The sequence below is a fragment of the Chaetodon auriga genome, chromosome 18 (assembly GCF_051107435.1).
Source record: "Chaetodon auriga isolate fChaAug3 chromosome 18, fChaAug3.hap1, whole genome shotgun sequence".
In the NCBI taxonomy this organism is placed as follows: domain Eukaryota; kingdom Metazoa; phylum Chordata; class Actinopteri; order Chaetodontiformes; family Chaetodontidae; genus Chaetodon; species Chaetodon auriga.
Window position 1 is genome coordinate 4,297,213 of NC_135091.1, and position 23,118 is coordinate 4,320,330.

Sequence of the window (23,118 nt, forward strand, 5' to 3'; positions counted from 1 at the left end):
GCTGCATAAATAAATCTGTGTTAAAGTGACTTCTACTCGCAAATGTTCATGTAATTTTTCAGCACAAACGGATCTTTGCACCAATATGATTAAACAAAATCAGAAAAGTTCACTTTTGGGAAAAATTGTGCGTTGCTAAAAGCTTTTTTTTTTTTTTTTTTAAATTTTAATTTTTTGGACAAACATAACAAAAGCAGATGCAACAAAAACTATTAAAGTTTTATTTTTCCACATCTGGTATGTTGTACCTCTTGTACTTGCTTATTTTTTTAAAAAAAATCCTTTTCTATGGTTTTATATTTTTTTGTACTGTTATCTGATTTTATTTGACTGTAGTGTTACAATGTTTAAATCTTGATATACCCCTGTAAAGCACCTTGTAACTTCATTCTGAAACATGGTGTGTGAAATCAATAATGATGATTATTATTCTAAGTACTATTGGAAGGAGGAGAGAATAGCTGAAATCCATAGATGAACTGATTAATTGATCAACACAAACATAATTTTAAAGACAGCAACAATTTTAATAAAGATCAATTGTTCAAGTGATTTATGAAGCAAACACTCCAACAAGTCTCTGACTGGAGCTTCTCTAATGTGAGGATTTTCTCTGTTTCATATGACAGTAAACTGAATACCTTTGAGTTTTTGACTATTGGTTGAACAAAAATTATTATTTAAACTATTAGAAAATTAGACATCTGAATTTGAAGCTGAAGAAAGGAACATATAAACAGAGAAGGTAAGAATGAAAAAGATGACAGAGATGGGAGATTAAGGGAACATGACAGAGAGACGGAAAGAGGTAAAAAGTGAGTGCATCATTGTCTGTAAAACCAGCCGGCTCATTAAAAATACACATTTCCAAAGTGATAAAGGAGCAGTTTCAGCTGCTTTTAATGGCACTGTGCATTGAGAGAAAATAAGAGAACAGTAAAATTGTGGACGTTCATATCTATTGCTCCCCTCATGAACAGTAATACAGTTTCCCTTCAGCCAAAATGTTCAAATAATCCTTTTTTAATCATGTTTCCATCAGTGTTTCCAGTGAAAATCCCTTTTGTTATGAAAACATTCAGAGTCAAAGTTACATCACTGAGCACTTCCCTGACTCTGTCTTAGAAGATCATATACATGATATGGCCAAAACTATGTGGACAGCTCTATATGTAACATGTGTGATCATGTTCATGTTCATCAGTGTTCTACTCCAACAGCTTCCACTCTTCAGGTTTCAGTCTTTCCTCCAGATGTTGAACCTGCTGCGAGGACTTGCTTTCATTCAGACACCAGAGCATCAGCAAGGTCCACCACTGATGCTGCTGATCAGGTCTCACAGTCGGGGTTCCAGTTCATCCCAAAGGTGTTTGGAGGGGTTGAAATCAGCTCTCTGTGCAGACCAGTCAAGTTCTTCCACACCACAGTGCAAAAACATTTTTGTGGAGCTGCTTTGTGTACAGGGATGATGTTTCCATTCAGAGAAATATTCAAATTCAAGATATATAATAATAATATGACACTCTGCTGGATCACTTTAAACAAATTCCCCTCAAATTCAGCCTGACACATTTGAGAAATTAAAATAAAGTTCTGTGAGTTTGAACAAGGCACGGACAAAACAGGTAGAGTTACAGGTGGGTCCTGCAGGGGTTGAAAATGTTCAACATCTGACAGACAGAAGACTGAATGAAGCTTTCAGGTGGAACAAAAAGGAGCTTCAGTGCTTTGTTTCAGTTGATTTGGTGTTGCGGTCTGACTCGGGTCTCAGGTCGGGCTCCAGCTTCCTGGAGGATCACTTGGAGTCTTTGTCCTTAACGTCTCCACTCAGACTGAGCCGTGCTGGTGGAGAACAGGAAGTGAACAGTATGCAGGTGTGAATGATCTCTGATCACACCTGAAGTCACTCTGTGATGAAGTGGACGAAGGTGACAGGAAAGACTCCTCGCCTCGTCGGCTCTCCTTCAATGTGTCCGACCTGAAACACAGAGATAGAGAGAGAACAGCTGAGTACAACCAAAACGATGTCTTTGTTAAAGTCAGAGGGACGCGATGATGTATTTCCTGCTGTGAAGGTGTAGCTGTCACTCACCCACCACTCGCTGTCCTCCTCCCCCTCCACTATGATCACCTCCCCCTCGGTGAACGTCAGCTCGTCTGGATTATCAGCTGAACAGTTGTAGATGGCCTTCACCCTCTGAGGCTTCTGCTTCTGTACACACACACACACACACACACACACACACACATTTATATATAATTATATAGACTGGGTTTAATGTGTGTTGGTTTAGTAACAATAAACTAAACCAAACTACACTAACAACCCTCAGTGTTGACCTCTGACCTCTGTGTTGTTGCTGTTATGTTTGAGGACTTACAGAGTAGGTGCTTCTGGGTTTGGGTGTTGGAGGAGAAGGACTATTTGGGGATTTGGCCTGTGTCCCTACACAGACAGAAAAAACAACAAAGGGTTAGGGCTCAGGGTTATGAACACAAACACACAACTTCACAAGTTTCTTCATTACTTAAAGGACCAGTGTGTAGGATTTAGTGCCATCCAGTGGTGAAGCTGCAGAGTGCAACCAGCTAAACACCCCTCACCTCAGTCCTCTTGAGTGGCCACAAAACTCTCAAAAAAAGTTGTTCGCCAGAGTCAATGTTTAATTTGTCCGCTCTGGGCTACTACAGAAACATGGCAGTACAACATGGTGGACATGGAAGACACTGCCCAATACATCCATATTTGAAGCTAATGACAGCCTTTGAGAGGCTGATAGCTGGAAGTAGTACAAAAACACTAGTTGGTCTGAGACTGAAAGGGTCAAGATTAGAGTTTAGGGCTGTCAACAAGGGTCTTCACAAGTACAGAATCTGTGAGTGTGTGCGAGTACCTCTTTTATCCACAGATGCAGTCCGGACAGGAGGTCTCTGTGGAGGATGTTTCACTGATCTGAAATCAGACAAAATAAAGTCAAATGATCAAACTCTGTAAAACAGACTGATTGTAATTTAATGCAAAGCCATTAAAAACCAGTTCAGACCACTACCAACCAGTAAAGACCAGTTTTGACCAGTACTAACTGGTAACAGCTGGTGAAAACTAGTATGTACCAGTACAGAATAGTACTGAACAGTCAAGCAGAACCAACCAGTAGAAAGATAAATCAGCAGTACTGATCAGTTCAGACCAGTACTGTCCCATGCTGACCAGTCCAGACCAGTCCAGACAGTTCAGAGCAGAACAGACCAGTAGTGAACAGCAAAGACCAGTACCAACCGGTTTTGTCCAGTACTAACAAGTAAAGACCAGAGACTAGTCCAGTCCAGTCCAGTCTAGTATGGTCAACTAGAGTCCACCAGAGTCCAATACAGTCCCAAATGGTCCAGTGTGGCTCACTGCTATCCAATTAAGTCCAGTACGGTCCACTACAGACCAGTGCGTACCCTGTGGGTGATTTGGGAGACTTGGGTCCTGGTGGTGGCGGTCTGCTGGCCTGATGACTGGGGACTGGTGGAGGGAGGATGGGAGCTTTAAAGTGGGGTGGTGGTGGGATGCCGGGTGCTGGTGGGACTGGAGGCAGTGGGATGACTGAGGGCAGTCCTGCTGCTGGTGGGGGAGGAAGAGGAGGGAGGGGGGTGTTCTTGGCTGACAAGGTCTTGGACTCCAACATGCTGGACCTCTTGCTTACTGGAGGAGGAGGAGCTACTGGGAGCACTGGGAGTGGAGGAGAGAAGATTTGATTTAGATTCATTTGACCAGAAAACATCTCCTTAAAATATACACTCTGTATTTCTCTGTACTCAGTAACACTTAGAACATGAAACAGAACACAAAGTGTATTTCACAGGATCAGAATATAGTATAGTAGTATATAGTAGGTGTAGTATAATATTTCATCATAGTTTTCACTTTCAAAGGTTACTTTAAATTAACTTTTAATCTTGTTTTCTTTTCCTCTTCACTGTTGTGAACCATCAGAAACAGAATGGACATAAAAACAGATAAAAAATGAATGTAAAATAAGATGGAGGTAAGGAAAATAAAAACAAAGACAAAGCATAAAACCACAGCACAAAATATTAAAATCTAGGTAAAAACAGACGAATGAGGATAAAAATTTGAAGAGGTCTATGAGGATGTAGTGGACTGTAGAGGACTCTACATGAAGATGACAGGAAGCGACACTCACCGTACATGGAGGAGTTCCTCTCAGGGGTTTGAGGGTTGGGGGGGTCGGAGGACGACCGCTGTCTTCCTACCGTCTCCATGGGAGCTGCTTTGCTGTGTCCTGAAACGGCAGGTAGACAAAACATCTCAGCATTTCTGAGCGCGACTTTTCAATCCAAGTGAAAAGACAAAAACGGTAAAGCCAATCAATCACTACCAATATTACACTGAATCAAACCGTCCAATAAAAGGACCCCCAAAACAAAAACTAATTTAGCTTCCAAAAAAATCATGTTAGTCATATTTCAACAACTAATGACTAACAGCCCACGGTCATGCTAGCAGCTCTGTGAGGCTGTGCTTAAACACAGCAGTGCTTTGAGGTAAATGCTAACATCACCATGCTAACATGCTCACAATGGCAATGCTAACATGCTGATGTCGACGATGTTCACCCTCTTAGTTTAGCGTCATTAGTCACTAGATTTGCAGGAACTTAGTGAAAAACCAAAGATTTGGAAAACACTCAGCAAAACCCTGAAAGTTTAGTCCTGCAGCTACAACTAAAGCTGAATCAGCTTCCCATCAGCCTCTGACCTCTGTTGGGTGCTCTGGGTGGTAGCGGGGGTGTTGGTCCCGGTGGCGGCAGGTTGAAGTCCATCATGGTGCCGTAGGTCTCGTTGCTGATCATCATACTGGGGACCTGAGGTCTCTGTTTGTCCCGCACCAGGCAGGCGGCGTCCCGGGCCAACGTTGCCAGGTTGGGCTGCATGGGGCTGCTGCCCGGCACGAAGCAGCTGACTGGACGCTCCTCACGCCGGTTAGGGATGGGCTGCAGAAAACAGGCTGTTACACATCCAAACAGTTATGTCCATAAGCTGTTTAATATAAAACCAGCTGACCTTGTCCTCCATCTCGTCCTCACTCTCATCCAGGTCCTCATTCTGGAGACGCCACTCGTACTCAACGTGAACGTGGACGTTAAACTTTCCTGTCTGAGCCTGAGTCAGCTGAAATGTACAAAAAAATTTTTGTGTTAGTTTTGTTTGCTTTATTTTGTTTTTTTCATGAAAAATTTATCTTATCTTAGCTAACATAGATGTTTTGTGTCATTTCATCATGAAAAGCTTCAATTTTGTGTCATTTATTCCAGTCCAGTTCACTTTAACAGTAGTTTAGTTTGACTTCTTAGCTAGTCTTAGCTTAGCATAGCTTTAGCTTATTTTACAATAGGTCTTTATATTATTCATTGTAGTTAATTCAGCTCAGTTCATGTAAATTTAACTGCATATTTCTATATATAAATATACACATCATTAGCTAATAGTGAATTACATTCTGTTCAAATGAGATAAATAAAACAAAGAGCTCATCTAACCTCATACAAAACAACAGACATGAAGACAAATACAAACAATGATTTCTCTCAGAGAGTCTTACCAGTTCTTCACACTGAGTGTGTCGGAGACGTTTAGCGATGTCCAACGGCGTCTCTCCAGCTTCATTTGCTGAGGAGACAAATTCACGGTCAAATGAAGCATTTCACTGAAAACTGAGACTTCTGGAAAAAAGATTCAAGGCTTATATTCATGCTGTCGCCCTCGTGAGGCTGTAATGCTCCCCACACAGCAGGACACTGAACTGTTTCATGACCAACTTTGATATTCTTAGATCTTTATCTTCTATCAGGGCAAAACATCTTAAGTTTGTATCTGGAACATGATTAAAGCTAATTCAGGAGTTGGACACATGGTGTCATATAAGGCCACCGTAATGAGAGGGGTTCCTGCTTTCGTCTCGTTCTGCTGACGCTGGTTGAGTCTCCAGAAATCCTGTTTCCACAGTTCAGTTTGTGTCTTCTGTGTGTTCGTGTTCTTACTGATGGACACTGAAGCTTTTCCTCTCAGCAGCAGCTTGAGACACTCGCTGTTGTCTGTCAGGCAGCAGTAATGCAGCGCTGTGCTTCCTTTGGTCGTCTGCTTGTCCAGGTTACCACTGAAACACACACACATCCACTAGTGTTACACATGTCAGGACGCTCATTGAAACACTGTATTCTCTACAAACCAACCACAATAGAGTCAAGATGGCTGTGTCCCAGGTGGCTAGCATGTTAGCTCACCAGTTAGCTCAGAGCCCTGTGAGTCGTTACCTTCAAGAACCTTGCTTGCTTGCAGTACAGGACTTGAATTCTGTATATTGGGTGACTCTACCTGGGTGCTTCTCTGTGAGCACAGTAACTCAGAAATAATTGCTATCCAGCAGGTTTTCTTAATTACACCAACATGCTTAATGCTAACTTTAGCTGCAACTCTCGTAATGATGTGTGGTTCAGACTGTGGCGGTCACCTGTTTTGGGCGAGGAAGTCAACAATGTGGAGGGAGTTTCTGTCGCCCATACGGACCGCCAGGTGTAGCACCGTCTCTCCAGGTTCCTGACAAACAGTAAAAACACCACTCGCTCAGATGGAGTGAAATCGTAAATTCTGCAACAGCTGCAGTATCTGAATGACAGTTGACAGAAGTAATCAGTGCAGTCGTACGTGCTCGTTGGGCTGTGGGCTGGCCTCCATCAGGTCCACTCCCTCAGCGTAGACCTGGATCAGAGACAGGATGTCTCTGTTCCTGACGGCCTCGTACAGAAGCTGCAGTCTGGACGCAGCGTCAGCACAAAGCCGCTGAGCGAAACGCTTCTCTGTGTACTTTGCTGTGATGTAGTCTTTCCTCATCTGCCTGCAAGACAACACCCAGGAGCAGTTCATACGATTTAGTCCGTTTTCACATTTGAGATTTCCTTCCTTCTACGTAACCACTGTTTTCAGATCATGTCGTCTAGGCCGTCACTCACATGTCGCTGGTCGGATCAGGTTTGGTGACGTCCTGCGCAGACAGATCTGCCTCCATGATCTCGTTGAAGCTGGCATTTCCCACGTTCTTTGCCAACTAAAACACAACATCTGATCAGGTGCTGCTCACTGCAGAGCTTTAATATTAATGCTAAATGACAAATCTCTAATAAATCTAATATACCAAAAGGGTAGCACTTTATAGGATTTAACAAAGCAAACTGTCAAAAAATAATATATTTAGCATTTAACTTATCAATTCTACTCAACATGATAAAAACAGAGTGAAAAACTCGATCTAAAATGAAACAGAAGGTCAAATAAAAGACAGACTGAGAAATCAACTACTCAGTCACGACAGTGAAGTGGACTCACCAGCAGCTCGGAGGTTCCCAGGACGTCCAGGTCCAGACTCTGGATCCTGGAGTAGTGGACCCCCATTTCCCTGTGGATCCCCGAGCACTCGATACAGATCAGCACCCCGAGGTTGGTGGACAGCCAGGTGGGAGCTGATGGTGCAAGATGATGGTGGTTTTAGCTCTTTCTTGGTTTTGTTTTCATCTTCCACATCATGCAAATATTTTGGTGTGAGTGTTCACTCTCACAAACAGCTTCTATTGCAGAGGTTTTAGTACTAGCAGTAGTAGCAGCAGTATTAGTAGCAGTGCTCGTAGTAGCAGTCATACTGACCAGGAGCTCCGCAGTCGCAGCAGCCGTCGTTGCCGCTCATCCTCTTCACCTCTCCTACGATGGCTTTGGTCAGCTCCTGCACGATGTTGTTCTCTCCTTCGTTCTGGTCGCCTTTAAAGGCTTTGTTGAGCGCCTCCTCTTTACTGTTCTGCAGCACCGACACCCAGCTGGGAAAACAGCAGATTAGAGCAGATGTTAAAACAGAGGTCAGAGGTGAGGCAGACAGTCGAGGGTCGAGCTTTCTACTACTAACATCTGACACTCGGCTTCATCCTCAGCTTGGAAGTGGTACGTTCGGTCATCTGAGGGAAGGAAACACACAGGAAATGAGACATTAGAAATATTTTCAGACAGGATACAAGACAAAATAAAGACGTTCTCTCGATAGGCGAGCGTGCGCCTGCAGCTTACGTGAGAACAGGTCGAAGCTCTTCTTCTCGTCTGGACTCCTCTTCACCTGGCAGGTGAGCAGGTTGAGTTTGGCCGGAGGTCTGTTAGCCTGAGAGACAAGACGCAGGGAGGAAGGTGAGACACAGCAGGAGAGGACGCCTGTCACACTGAACTGGACAAGTATTAAGTGTTCAATATAAGATGTTTGTAGACTGGGTGGATTAGCACAAAATTTGGTATCTGTGTCCATGGCGAGTAGATGACGAAACCAAATTACTTTGTCGGTCCTCTGACTTTTCCTCTAGAGCCACAATGAGGTTGACTTGCAGTTTTGTCTGAACACTGGATGGATTGTTATGAAGTTATTCATGTTCCCATCACACCACTAGTTGTTCAGATGGAGGATTCGTCTCCAGTCTCGTTTGATATTTCCTCACTTGAACCAGAAATCGTTCTGGTCCGCCATCTTGACGGCCGGCTCAAAGCTCTGGCAGAGCACTGGCTGACATGTACCCTTATTGGATATCAGTTATTGATTGGATGCTGCAGCTGATTGGCCTGATTTGATGCAAAGTTTTATATTTTATTTTTCTGATTCATCATCTGTGTTAATTGTAAATCCTGAACAACAAACAATTTTCTTCATTTTCTTCTTTTCACTATCTGTTATTTCCTTTTTTATTATTATGGATACAGTTAAAGTCAGAGAGAGAAGACAGTCTGAGAAAACACAAGAGACCCTTTTTAGAGATTGTGAGATGTACTTTAAGAGATTTGGATGAACCCGGTGTCTTTTAGTGTCGACTAGAGGACTAACATCACAAAGTCCAACATGCAAGAGACACTGAGACTTTTATCTTGTCCTTGTGGACATTCCTGCTCCACAGTGCAGATACATCCAGAGCTCTATATTTCTGAAAGCTGAAGCAGAGACCAGCGAAAGGTAGAAATCACACACCCCTCCACCCGCCACCCCCAAACCAGCCCAGGATCTATCAGGGTCAGATTTGAATCCTGTTCCCACCCTTCTCTCTGTCATCCTTTTCCTTATGCTCTTCCTTCTCCTCCTTTTTCTCTTCCTCTGCTGCTTGCTCTGTCCTGATTGGCCGTTTGACTCTTCATGTAAAAACTTCAAAATAAAAGAAAGGAACAAAAAGAAGGAAACAAATAAGAAACTAAAGCTAAAATGAGATCTTGTGTTTCCCCCATTTGAAATCAAAAATAAAGCCCAGAAGGAGACTTTTTAATTGGCTGATGGACATGCAGGCAGGAAGGAGGAGCTTCTCATGCAGGTGGACCAATAGGAGAAGAGGCTCTGGTGTCTTACCGTGCCGTGGCAGATGGTCAGGAACCCGTTCTTCACCGAGCACTTCCTCTTCTGCCACACTTTCCTCAGCCTGAGGACGACACACGAGTTATTGATAACACATCGCTGTATTGATCTTCACACAGTCATGGAATACGAATAGATTAATAGTACAGCATTCACATCATATCAGCATATCAAATGTTTTCTGTAAAACGTAACCTGTAACTATAGCTGTTGAATACTGTAGTGGAGTAAAAAGTATAATATTTCCTGTTCTTTTTGTACCATTCCTTTTAAATTACACAAATCAATCAGTCGTCTATAAAACTCTCCAACATCATGCATCACGTTACTGGACAGTGAAGAAGAAAACCACATCAAACTAAATCAGGACTTTGTGGGAGTTTAAAGTGGTATAAATATAACGCTACGCTAGTACGACCTCACAGTACATCAGAGCAGAAGTACTTTATGTGAGTATTTAAGTGGCTCACTCACTCACCCCTCACTCCTCTTGTAAAGGACTCCGGAGCGTTCGGTGCCGTGAGCCTTGTTGCCCTGCAGCTGATGGAGGCTGTAGCCTGCGTTCTGTTTGGCCTGAGCGTCCTGTGAAGAACCAGGAAAAACACCAACATCAACCTCCATTCATGTTGAGGTTCTCAAAGTGGGGGTCGGGCCCCCCTGGGTGGACATGGAGCCACTGCAGGGAGGCAGCGGTGGAAAGTACTATAAGAATAACTTTGACTACACTTCAGAGGGACATTTTTACACTTTTTACTGCACTACCTGTATTTTAAAATTTAACTTACTAGTTATTTTGCACATTCAGATGTTAAACCAAATTTGATCAAAAAATATCTTTTGATGTATTATTAAAGATGAAACGTTCTACACAATGAGCACTTTTCTTTTGGTACTTTGGCAAGTGTATTTTGATGCTAACACTTGGTGCTTTGAGCTAAATGCTAACTTCAGCATGCTAACATGTTCACGATGACGATGCTAACATGCTGATGTTCAATGGGCGGCCATGTTTGGATTCATCATTCATTGATTAAATGGCATAGAATCGATAGAACTATCAACAGCTCTGCCAACAAAACGCAGCCTGTTCTCGTCTAAGACACAGTCATCATGACAATTATTTCCTCTCATTGCCCCAGACGACTGGCTCAGCTGTCAATCAAACATGTCCCGCCCACTCAGAACTGAAGGATGAAGAACGAGAAATACTGTGGTAACAGAGAATACTCTGAGTTTTATTTCTCACCTCTTTCTGCTCAGACTGCAGAGACGCCTTCAGGACGTCTCGGAGCTGACTCAGCTGTTTCCTCTCTCCATCCTGAGTCTGCTTAATCTGAACACCACAGAAGAAGAGAAGGATATTTACCACAAATGGTATAAACATTACTGGTGACCCCTGTCTGAAGCGCAGTGCAATGCGTATTTTTCAGAGGTGGAGTGCAACAAAGTACATTTACTCAAGTACTGCATTTGAATGCAAATTCAAGGTACATGTATTTCCATGTTATGCTGCTTTAAACTTCAGGGGCAAATATTATACTTTTCCTCCACTACGTTTGTCTGACAGCTTTAGTTCCTACATTACAGTTTCTCATATCCTTCCTGTCCAGTGCAAACATATGATGATCTTACAGAATATGATGCATTGTTGTACATTAAACTAGCCAACAGTATATGAAGTACTTCAAATGATCTTAAATATCTAGTAAAATGTAACACGCACATTAATGCAGCAGAAATATTAATCCACGAACAGCAGATAGAAAAACAGACAGGGAGCATTTTACTGCAACATGTGTACTTTTTACTTTTCATACTTTCACTGCAGTAAAGCTTTGAATACTTGTAGTGGAGTATTTTCACAGTGACATTTTAGATAAAATGATTAATTAGAATTCTTCATTATAATCTACGAGTAATAGTTTCTCTCTTCACGATTCTTTAAATATCTCCGTCCTCACCGTCGTCAGGTCTGCAGCCAGTTTTTCTACGGAGGGTTTCAGACTCTCCACGGCCTTCAGTCCGTCCTGGAAGAAACTGAACACAGAGAAAAGCATTCAGTGGAAAACAAGTCTAAATTTACACATTTTTCAAAGAGAACTGCACAAAATAAATCTCTTTGTTGCTATTGAAGAAAATGAAACTTTGCTTTGCTTTTCTCTCATTTCATTAAGAAACTAAACTGACTAATTTGGAACTTTAAATTATTATTAGGATCATTTTGCAGAGTGACGTACTTGCACTGAGCGTGGAAATACTTGATGAGGTTCTGCAGGAAGTCGACACCTTTCTTCACTTTGATCTCGTTCACTTTCAGGAGATACTGCAGAGAGAAACCAGACAGGAGGAAATAAAACTCTCCGATTTTTTCCATTTCAGACTAACTGAAGAGGCGTTCGAGGGACCTCACCTCACACATCTGCAGCTGGAAGAGTCGCCTCTCCTTCTCCATCTCCTCGGCGATCTCTCCTCCGCTGAACTCGGTGCGAATCATCCCGTGCTGCTTGGCGTGCTCCCTCTTCTCTTTCTCAATCTTTGCTCTGCAGAGGTCAAAGGTCGAGTCAAGAGCGCCATGAAAACTAAAACTACTGCACGAGTTGGCAAACAGGGAGTCTCGATTCAGATCCCTTTGCTTGCAGAGGGAACAGATGAATATTGGTATCACACTTGTCTAACTGCAGAGAGACACTTCCAGAAACCAGTGGTAGAGAGTAACTGAGTATTTTCACTCAAGTACTGCACTTGACTACAGTTTTGAGGTACTTGAGTATTTCAATTCCACTCCACTACACCTCAGAGGGAAATATTGTACTTTTTACTTCTCTACGTTTGACAGATTAATGACTGTGGTTCATTTGTTAATAACTTTATTAAAAACGACAGAAGTTTCAGTCACTTATGAAGATCTTCATTGTTATTATTATTATTATTTTTCGGATCTAAAGACTTGAGAAACTGAACTAAACTCCGTCATGAACACTTCAGCTTGTGTTTCTTCATAACTGACAGCACGTTTTTGTTCTTACAGCTTGGTTTCATAATCCTTCCAGGCTTTGTCGAACGGCTTCTTCAGATCCTGGAGGAGGAGGAGGAGACGTCACATGATTAGACTGAGTCCTGACCAATCACATCGCAGCACTGATTCACAGAAACAACCACAGAGAGAGAGGACTTTGAACTGTGAGTCACTCAGGAAATATTTCAAGATGATAACGTTTGTGAGGGTTTTTTTCACTGATAAAACCACAGAAGGGAACTTTAAAGCACACTTCACCGAGTTCCTGAGTCCTTTTACTTTTTTCTTTTTTCTTGATATTATCTCCAAAACACATAACTTCTATAACTTCACTCGTGTATTTGGTTAGAAAGAGAGCAGCATGTAGACAATCATTAAATCTCTGTTAGTTTAGACACCTGAGGACGTCACCTTCAACTCTGGGAAACTGTGCTGCAGTGACTCTGAGAGCTTAACGCACAGCAGAGCGAGAAAACGAGAGCAAACGGGCGAAAGCGATTTCACAACACGTGAAGAAAAAAAAGCTGCAAAGTGAGAAAACAACACCAACTACAGATGCTGATGTCTGAATGGAAAACACCCGATGTTTCCAGGGGACGCCAAAAAGTGATGGACACACCTGTGATGTCACCGGGGTCAATTATCCGGCAGCGGTTTTGGTGTTTTCTCACTTTTTCTCACGTGTTGTCAAACTGGTGAAGGTGTTTTCTTCATTTTCTTGTGCGTTTTGTCTTAAGCTGCAGTTTGTTGAGCTCTCAGGGCCACCGTATTCGCACTGTGTGGTTGTTTTCAGACTGACGGGGGAAACTGAACACAAACCCCTTTCACTCCTTTCAGGTCTCCTTTCAGCAGACTGTCCAGGGGGAAGGTGATGATGTTGTTCATGTTCTGCATCTGAAAACAGGAAGTTAACAGTTCAGAATTTCACTTTAACCTTTTGATTCAGAGCTCGGGCCTCATCGCAGACACTCACCAGGTTTTTGAAGAGCGCCGTCAACTCCTTGGTGAAAACAGCGAACTTGAGGAAGGCCGAGCCGACCTCGGTGTCCTCCCTGCCAACGAGGTTCTCTCCGAATTTCTCCATGGACTGGATGTACTGCTCCTCATTGTCCACGTGAGCTGCAACACACAGAACACAGATTCAGTTCAGCAAACTGAATCTCAGGTGTCGTGATCCTCACCTGCAGAAAGCACCGGGCCGTCATTATTATTATCATTTTCCTCTATAGCTCCACTTAAATGAAAAGGGGGTTGAGCATTTGCTGTCTTTGCTCTGACACTTTGAATAGTTTCCATCTTTCTACTTGAACATCAAAGTCTCACCTAAATGTCCTCACTGAGGTTTTGCTGTTTCGTAAATTCGTTTTTCTTGTTACTGTCCAGCTTGTGTGATATTTAATGCTTTTAATTTGGAGAACTTTTGTGTTGAAAGATTCCTGACTCACTATAAAAACTCAAATAACAACACAGAACAGAAACAAAACACCAAATTCCCCAACTCATAATTCTACGTCCTTGTTCCTTTTTCCTGGATGTTTGTACTGTTAGTGACTGAAAGGAACGCACTGTTATTGTTCCTCCAAACATCTGTATCATGGGGTCAAATTCAGAATCAAAACAATTTTCTTACTCTGCATTTAAACTGTACATGAATCATTTAATTTGGAAACATCTAAAAAATGTTGTTTTTCTAATGCACTCTATGTGTATTACAACATCCAGTTAAACAAAGCAAATATGGCTGTAAAGTGTCTTAAAGGCACCACCATTCACACTCATCAAGCAGCTGGTTCATGTCAGCAAAGGTCAAAGGTCAGCATGGATGAAGAACAGAAGGCTCATCATCATCATCGCTTTCACTTTTTTTCCACTTTCACAACCTTGAACCGGATGATCTCTCTTTGTTCCTCTTCACTCTCAAACTGGTTTTGTTGCACCAGCGGCTGCAAGCTACAAATGAAGTGTGTCAGTTATTCACTGAAATCATTTGTGGACATTGTTTTTTGACTAACTGTGACTTTTACACTTCGTGTTTGACCTGTAAACTTCATTCCTCTCCGAGTGCAGCGAGCGGCTCGGTGAAGAGACCTTTAACGGTCCCAGTTCAACGACGTAGCCACAGCAGTAAGTTTTGTGTGTTTGTGTAATGTGATCCCAGCTGCCAGTACGTGTATGAAACACAATCCACACGCTACATACAATTTCAACCCATCTGCAACCGCAACCTGGCAACCCACAACCTGGTTCGACAGGCGTGTGCTCTCTGTGCAGGCAGACGGAGGATGAAGCTCCATGAAGCTGCTTTAAAATGAGAAATATTTTTGACGTGTGTTCATAGTTACGTACCAAATCCAAGTAGAAATAAAACCATCAAGGTCTCCTGGTGTTGTTTGCAATAAAATAAGATTATCAATCTATTTGTTGTTCGTATGCTTGCGTCTAACAGTGAAGATGAAGCCACTGATCCTGTTGGTCTGTTATCAGGTTTGAAGCCGTTTTCATCGTAGATTCTGTTGATGATATCAGACTTTTCCTCTGACAGCTGTCTGAATCTGGGTGCTTTTTTTAGATCAATGAAACATGATAATATTTTGCATGATTTAGTCTCTTTCTGTGTCAGTGGGTAAGCAGTTAGTCGAGGCGGGCGTCCCTCCCTCGGCATGCTGGGACAGGAGAGCAGTATGACAGGAATGTTTGGAGGTGAGACTCCACCTGCCTGAACACAGACCCTCCACACTGAACGCACCACCAGCTGGGTCCTAATTTAAGTTACCAGAACAGTGATTCTGACTCCCACAGCTCTCTCCATCAGCACCGCTCGCTCACTTTGAGTCAACCTTTTATCCTTTAAATTAAACTATTTCAACTGTTTTAACAGTTTTAATGCATATGAAATAAGATGATGCAACATTCTGAGCCTTTATGATGCCAAAAACATATTTAAAAAAATTGACATTTTCATGGTTTTTGTCACTTTTTCTTATTTCTATTTGAAGTAAACATGTTGAGAGTTTTGGGGACTGCGAGCAGAAAAAATATGTGCATGGAGCCACTTTTTAGGCTGTTTATCTTTCCATTTTGGTGAATCAGTAGTTCACTGCTGGTACTCAAGAAACGTATGAGGAAATTATAAAAATGTGGAACAACCAATCAGTGACAAAGAATTTTTAATAAATGGAGGTTCTGAGCGAGCAAAGTTACGAGCAGACAGGAAGTGACAGGCAGAGCGAGGCTCTGTGGTGGGAAACGCTGGTATTTTTGGACAGACTGAGGTGAGACTGTGACACTCACCCAGGCCAGACGTGTTGATGGCCTTCACCGACTTCTTGATCTTGTACAGAACCGATCTGTCCACGTCCAGAGCCTGAGGAGGACAAACACAGTGAGGACAGAGACGCCACAGCTGGACGGTGTAAAACCTGTGCACACCACGCTCAGCTGAACACACACAGAGTCAGATTTCTCTTGTTTCTAACACTCTAACACATTTCCGTCCTTCCAGGCTGCTGCTGGTTTGAGTTTAGCTCTTTGAAAATCATCCTGCAGAAGCTTAAGTTTATTTTTTGTTAGTTCTGTTGTAAACAGCTGGTAGCACGATGTTATAACTACCTTTAAAAATGTCCATGCTTTGATGCAGGTGTGTGTGACTGAATGCTTAGTCCAATAAACACATTTCTTTTTGATGATGCATTCAAAGACACTCTGACATTTTACTCATTGAAACTCAGCTGCTGAAAAGCATCGCATGGATGAGCTGCCAAGTCAGTCAATCAAAGCTAGAGGACAGACAATAGGTGACGTCTGTCCTTTGTTGTTTTCTGATCTAATCTAATCTAATCTACTCTCTGACGGCTGAGTTTCATAAATAGTGAAACCTGCCTGGAAGGACGGGCAACAAGTCGTGAGGAGGAATTTACAATTTAATTTTGCACTTTTACAAACAGGATAAATGCTGAAGGGAAACAGTAGTGGACAGGAGTCATTGCATGACATCAGTTTGTTCAACAGAGATACATAAATAGAAACAAAATAAAGAAAATCACCCATCAAATCTTCACTATATGTAAGTCAAGTAGATCAAACACTGTGAAGCAGTGGTTGTGCCCAGGAAGACCCACAACACGTTTCTGTCACGATAAAAACCTCAATGCTCAAATAAAGCTGCAGTCGTCAACAACAATGAAAAGAATCCAGCGAGACTGTTTCACGCTGAACTTTGGGCAGAAAAACTTCAGCTGTAGTTTCAGGTGCTGCTTTTAACAAGTCTCACTTTGGGAAAGTAGTTAAATATACTGAGGTGTGAGTTCTCTGCAGGCCGACGCTGAGCAAAGAGACGCCGAAGAGGAAACAGTTTGTGTTTCAGACAAAACTTCATCCAGTCAAATCAAAGTCCAACCGTCAAACACAGAGTTTTTGTCTTTGTAGCTGCATGTAAATGAGCTGGCTGAGTGGGGGTGCCACCTTCTCTGATCAGGTGATTTCATGCAAAGTAGTTCAGTCAATTGACACAACATGAGACTACACAGATCAGAGGAGCAGCACCTCTATTCTTGTTTGTACTTTTGAGTCAATTTTCTGGAGTTTAAGGGGTTTTAAGCATCAATTATCACAGAAGCACAATGATCAGCTAAAGAGAAGGGATACGGTCTCATGTGAAGTGAAAACCTTTTGAACTCCCGTCCTCCAAATGAAGACCCTTCCATAAAAATAAAATCTGCGGAAATCCTGTAAAGACCCTTAAAACCTCATCACAGACCCCTAAAATCCCAGTAAGAACCCTGGAAACCACTCAGGGATTCTGTAAACCCTTCAACACCTTCTGAAAATCCTGGATTGAGCACTAAAGGTCCCACATTGTAGAAAGTGAGATTTCCACATCTTCTGTGAGTATAAAGCAGATCTGGGCGCTGTACAAATACTGTTTGAGTATCAAAACGCTCAAACAACAGAGAAATAACCTTGAACCAAAGCCTCACAGGGGCAAGTTCAGGAAAAATGCTAATGCATGCATCAGTGTGAGCAGCAGCCTCTCTTTTTGGTTGGTTGTGGTCCTGCCCTGTGGCACCTGTAACCACACCCACCAGTGATGTCACAGTGTGGTGACACACCCAGGAGTACGCCTCTACATCACTGCACAAGGTGAGACATCAAACACAAGCAGTGAAGCGGGTCAGTGACCGTACAGTAACTTTAACGCTCAGCGATTAAAGGATTGAAACGACAGCTTTACATTATGTTCATCAACCATCAGAAATTGAATCCTTTCCAAGAAATGCTGCAGCCTCATCAGGGAAAGAATAAAGCTTATTCAAACGAGACAAACGCATCATTAACAATGTTGATAAAAAGAGTGAAAGGCAGCAAGACGTTGTGCGATTCTACGAGCGTCCAGTCATCCCCATGAGCACACTGTCAGCACCACACCGATGACGTATGGCCCTGTAAACATGCCATTACACTGTCATGATGACAAGAACACCGACAACACCACGGCTCCCATGAGCCTCAGCGGCCGCACTGCTGCTGAGTTCATCCCAACGTGAACTGACTCATCACCATCATTAAAGCTCCACATGACACGGCCTCACGCTTCAGTCCAGCAGCTTTCAGCTCAGCGTCTCACAGTCTGTGTCGACGGCTCGACCACGAGAGTTTCACGTCACCTGATGTTGCTGATGGGAAACAGGAACACGAGTCCTGCTCGCTTCGCTCCTGTACGCGCTGTCAGCAGGTGAATCAGCTGCAGCTCAGTGTTTTCTGCAGCAGCAGCTCAGTCACAGCTCAGTGACTCAGTGTGGGAAACATGCAGAAAGTCCAGTAGCTCAGTGACTGTTTGACTGAAGGTCACAGAGAACAAAGAAACTGCAACTACAACCCCGATTCCACGAGAGCTGGGACGCTGTGTGAAACGTGAAGAAAAAAAAACAAAAAAAAAACAGGATTGAATCATTTGCATGACTTTACAAAGTGTTCCTGAGCTCCTGCAGTAAAATCCTTCATCCAGTCATGTGTTCACAAAGTGGTGAACTCGTGAACGACTGAGCCTTTCCAGGACGGCCCTTTCACACCCAATCATGACACTCTCACCTGTTACCAATCAGCCTGTTCACCTGTGGGATGATCCAAACAGGTGTTTTTGGAGCGTTCCACATCTTTCCCAGTCTTTAGTTGCTCCTGTCCCAACTTGTTTGAAACGTGTTGCTGCATCAGACTCAGAATAAGCAGATAATTACAAAAATCAATGAAGCTGGCGAGGTCAAAGATTAAATATATTGTCTTTGTGCTGTTTTCAGTTGAGTTTATGTCAGAAAGGATCAGCAAATGATCACATTCTGTTTCATTTAGGTTTTATAGAGCGTGGAATCAAACCAAGCTGGTTTCCATCACCTGAGACTCAGTTTTAAATCTCTGCAGGCTTCATAACGTACAGCCAGCTTGTCATGACACCACTTACTGTGTGTTTTTTTTTTTCCTGTCCATAAAACCATGTTTTTACTGTTTTATATTTGTCTGATTCATCCAATAGAACAACTTTTATCTTGTCTGCAGGTAATAAATCACATTTACATTAATCAGCTGCACGCTGTGCGTCGCTGCCGCAGCTCAACCTGCTGACCACGTTAGTGAACGGTCCAATCAGCAGCCAAACTGCAATAACTAACTTCCTGTTGTTTTTCCGACACCTGCCTGCTGGCCTCAGGGAGGCACACCTCTGGTGTTTCACTGCAGTTTTGTGTTGTGTTTAGCTGTGCGTTTGTGTCTCTGCCCTACATCTGACTCTAATTAAAGATTCTGTCACCACCAGTAGTTACTTGTGTACAGCTTCAACTCAGACCTTTTTAGATGAATTATTTCTACTCAGTACACGTAGTAAAACCAAATTAAAATGTGGTTAATGTCACAGACCAAAATAACCAGCGCTGCAACATCACACACTGTATGTGTGTCAGTTTGTTGGCCCTGTTTGACCCTTTGTCATCACAATCAGCTGTTGGTATTTCTTTAATATACTATGAATATTTAACATGTATTTTGCTTTAGTTCTAATTCAAATATGAGTTTATAAGGTACAAAACCTGTTAAAATCTATTAAAACTAAATGGAGTCTTGCATTGTCACATTAAAGTGCAGTAAAGTTAAGTCTTACAAATATTAAATTATACTAATACTGTATAATTTCTGTACAAAGTCCAATATCAGTATGTCCAAAACCAAACAGTTTCAGTGTGACTGTGATGGTAAACTGAATCTCTTTGGTTCTGGACTGCCAGTCAAACTAAACATTTGAGGATGTCACCTTGAACTCTGAGAAACTGGAACTAACATTTACTTCTACTATTTCTTCTTCTGTTTTAAAAGTTTCCTTTTAAATGTAACTTCACTCTTTATCACGTCAGAAGACAGACAGAAGCAACAAATGCTTCACCTTCGTTCCTGACAAACCACCATATCTTTTCAAGAACCAAAGCCATTTAAGGGCCCAGAGACCTCAACAAGACCTCCTGAAATTCACTGAACAATCCTCAACTTCCTCTCAGACTTCTCTGAAATCCTTCACCTCCTCTGGGACTCGTGAAAAGTACAAAAACCCCCAACAAAAAGCTGATGATCAATCAATAACACATATAAATGCTCCTTTCTGACATGTTACTGTGCTGATTTTAAGCAAGTTTCCTGAGATAATAATGATGAGCTCATCTGTTTATAGTCATTATACTCGCGTTTGAAAATGCTGATGGTGTCAAGAAGAAACTCGCTGCAGCTTTGACTCCTCTCACATGTCTGACAGACATGTTGGGACAAGATGAGAGGAGCTAAAAACCGAACATAAGACGAGACAAGACGGAGAGAAACAAATGAGAGAGCGAGCAGAAAGACAAAAGGCAAAGGCGGAAAGATGAAGGATTCATTAGAGACACATGAAAGACCAAAGAGGGTGAGACAGGGTGAGACAGGGTGAGACAGGGTGAGACGGGGAGGAACGGGGAGAGACAGGGAGAAACGGGTCTTGTTGGGACTCGATCAGACGGGTGAGGCTCCGTCATCGCCCCGGGTCCGCTGGGCGGGACGTCCCAGCATGCAACAGGAGGAGGAAGACACAACACGCTGTCCAGCCCTGTGCTTCCTACAAACCTCAAATCAAGACCGGCTACGTGACACCAGGACAACAGAATTAATACTCTTTAAAACAAACTTTAATACTGAACACATATTTCTGGTTTATCAAATGTAAACTAATAGTTGTTTAAGCTTGTGTACATGTACACAAGTACATGTACTAAACTAACCATGAGTGCACATGGAAATACAGACAGTGAAGTGAAATTGAATGCAAATTTAGTGTAACGATGATCAAAACTTCTATGTTTTGAATGTCATTAAGTTTATTTTTAGCTTATTTGTCATTATGAAAAGGAGGATCACGCCTCGTCTCATGAAACCCCCTGAAAATATCCCAAGAACTACTGGAAACTCTGAGCCTGAAAACCCCCTTCAGGAGCTCTGTGAACTCTTCAGAAACTGAAGGAAACCAGAAGCAGGCATGGTGGTGGTAACTGATGTTATCCTCTCTAAAGCCTTGTTTATGCTGTGCATTAACATGTGTCTTCAGTGATCCAATCACATGATGGACAGCTCTCAGTACTAAGCAGTAGCATGAGTAGTAATAGTTGTAGTAACAGTACTTTAGACAGCGGTACTGACTGACAACAGAATGTCATCAGTCTTTTCTACAGTCGAATCAGAAAATTCACGTTGGTGTTCAAGCCTTCACTGTGAGGCTCTTCAGCAGCCGACCTTTGACCTTTTACTAACCGGTTCCTCCTATCTGTACAGTTAAATATGCAAGATCATCGCTGCATTGCAAAACAAAGAAGCTGCTCCAAACTCTTACAAAACGTTGAGCTGCAGAAAACTGCACTCAGAGCTGAACACGAGCGATGTTTCACCATGAGGAAGTCTTTCTCTCTGTTCCTCTTTTCACTGAAGAACAGACAAATTTGTCAGCTTTTACTGCCTGGAAATGTGACGATGAGGAGGGCAGAGCCAGAAACACACTTCACCTTCATCTCTACCCAGAGGAACACTTTAAAACTTGTTTTCTATCTGCAAAGACAAAGTCAGCGGTTTTTACAGGCTCAAACAAACTGAATTATCACTTCAAGTCGTGGTTTTCACCATAGGAAGGAAGCAAAGCAGCAGAGGTTTAAATAAAATGGAAGCAAAGTTGATTTTCTGGGTGATTTTTATTAGTATTATTATTGGTTTTATATATATATATATATATATCCTATTAACAGTATTTGTATTTATTTATTTATTTATTGTCTAGTGTGACCAGTGGGGCCAGTTTAACTATTTTATTCAAAAGAAGAAAAACTAATAAAGTTAAAGTTTAAATGCATCTCAGTGTACTTCTCTGGGCGCGCGCGCGTGTGTGTGTGCGTGCACGCGCGTGCGTGCGTGTTTTCTTACCTCCTCCAGAGCCGCCACCGCGTTCCTGCAGTGAGACATCCGAGTGGTGAAGTTCGAGGTGGTTGGAGCTTTGTAGTCCTCATTGGTCTCCGCAACGAACTCGGTGACGCTGATCAGCTCCGGCATCGTGAGCTCCGAACACGACACACTGTCCTAATGCACAAACGTTTGTAAAACCTCAAGCGCTATGCAGACCAACCCGCAGCCTCAGGTACGAGAGCCACACCTGGACTGACTGAAAGTCGTCCACAGTGTCACGAACGGCCACCAAAGATCCTCTCCCGTGTCCGGTAATCACCCCTCCTCATATCTGAAGTGTGAATCAGATTTTTGTTAAACTCCGGGTGACGTTCAGAGGTTTTCTTCCCATGATCTGTCCCGCAGAGGCGAACGCAGACGGTCCCGTCACCTTCCTCCTCCGTCGTCCCGCTGACACCACCTGAGGAAATCGCACCGAGCAGGGCGGAGACGCGGAGAGGCGGAGCGGCGAGAGCTCTCACTCTGCTGCTGTTTCCAGGAACCACAAACACACAGTCTGTGTCTGTCTTTCGAAATTAAACGCAGTGGTGGAAAATAACTACGTCCATTCACTGAAGGACTGCACATAGGTAGAATTTTGAGCTGCTTGTACTCAGTGGTGGAAGAAGTACTCAGATACTTCACTTTAGACAAAGTATCAGAACTATAAAAATACTCCACTACAAGTCCTGCATGGACCAACTTACTTAGGCATCCTAAATATACAAACATATTCTTAACAAAGTCGTCATAAAGTATCAAATGTACTCACAGGGCAGTAAAGAAACCAGTAATTAAAGTTGTTAGATAAATCTGGTGGAGTAAAAAGTACAATATTTGCATCTGAGATGTAGTGGAGTGGAAATATGAAGCTGCACTGGAGCCACAAGGCTGCAGGTGCATGAAGTAATGTGACTTTTTTTTTTTTTTTATTATTATAATTACACACTTAAAGTACATTAAAAAGATGCAGATTCATTTTCTGTCAATTTATTAATCAACTTATTTCAGCTCTACGTTTATTTTTAAGTTGTTGAGTGCTGTATCCTCTCAAGCATAGACAATCTTTGACACGTGCCTGGAGGTGAGGGCAGGGCCAACAGTTAAAAAATAAACCTACTACCTTTAAAATTCATGCAGGACCTGGTAGTGTAAAACAATGTGCTCCCTGTGCTGTTTG

General features: G+C 42.5%; 1 protein-coding gene across 1 annotated transcript; it reads right to left on the reverse strand.

Moving 5' to 3' along the window:
* Window positions 1-770: 770 nt before the first annotated feature.
* Window positions 771-22,346, reverse strand: asap2b (ArfGAP with SH3 domain, ankyrin repeat and PH domain 2b). The gene is made up of 28 exons (XM_076756873.1): window positions 21,921-22,346; window positions 15,738-15,810; window positions 13,420-13,565; window positions 13,266-13,340; window positions 12,457-12,506; window positions 11,841-11,970; window positions 11,668-11,753; window positions 11,392-11,467; window positions 10,677-10,763; window positions 9,909-10,012; window positions 9,425-9,494; window positions 8,119-8,206; window positions 7,961-8,009; window positions 7,708-7,874; window positions 7,393-7,526; window positions 7,020-7,114; window positions 6,715-6,904; window positions 6,521-6,606; window positions 6,051-6,166; window positions 5,612-5,679; window positions 5,074-5,181; window positions 4,769-5,003; window positions 4,194-4,292; window positions 3,448-3,718; window positions 2,895-2,953; window positions 2,382-2,446; window positions 2,093-2,212; window positions 771-1,978 (listed from the first exon to the last, which is right to left on the reverse strand). The coding sequence occupies exons 1-28, from the start codon at window positions 22,044-22,046 to the stop codon at window positions 1,904-1,906; spliced, it is 3,048 nt and encodes a 1,015-aa protein (XP_076612988.1). The 5' UTR covers window positions 22,047-22,346; the 3' UTR covers window positions 771-1,903.
* Window positions 22,347-23,118: the final 772 nt, after the last annotated feature.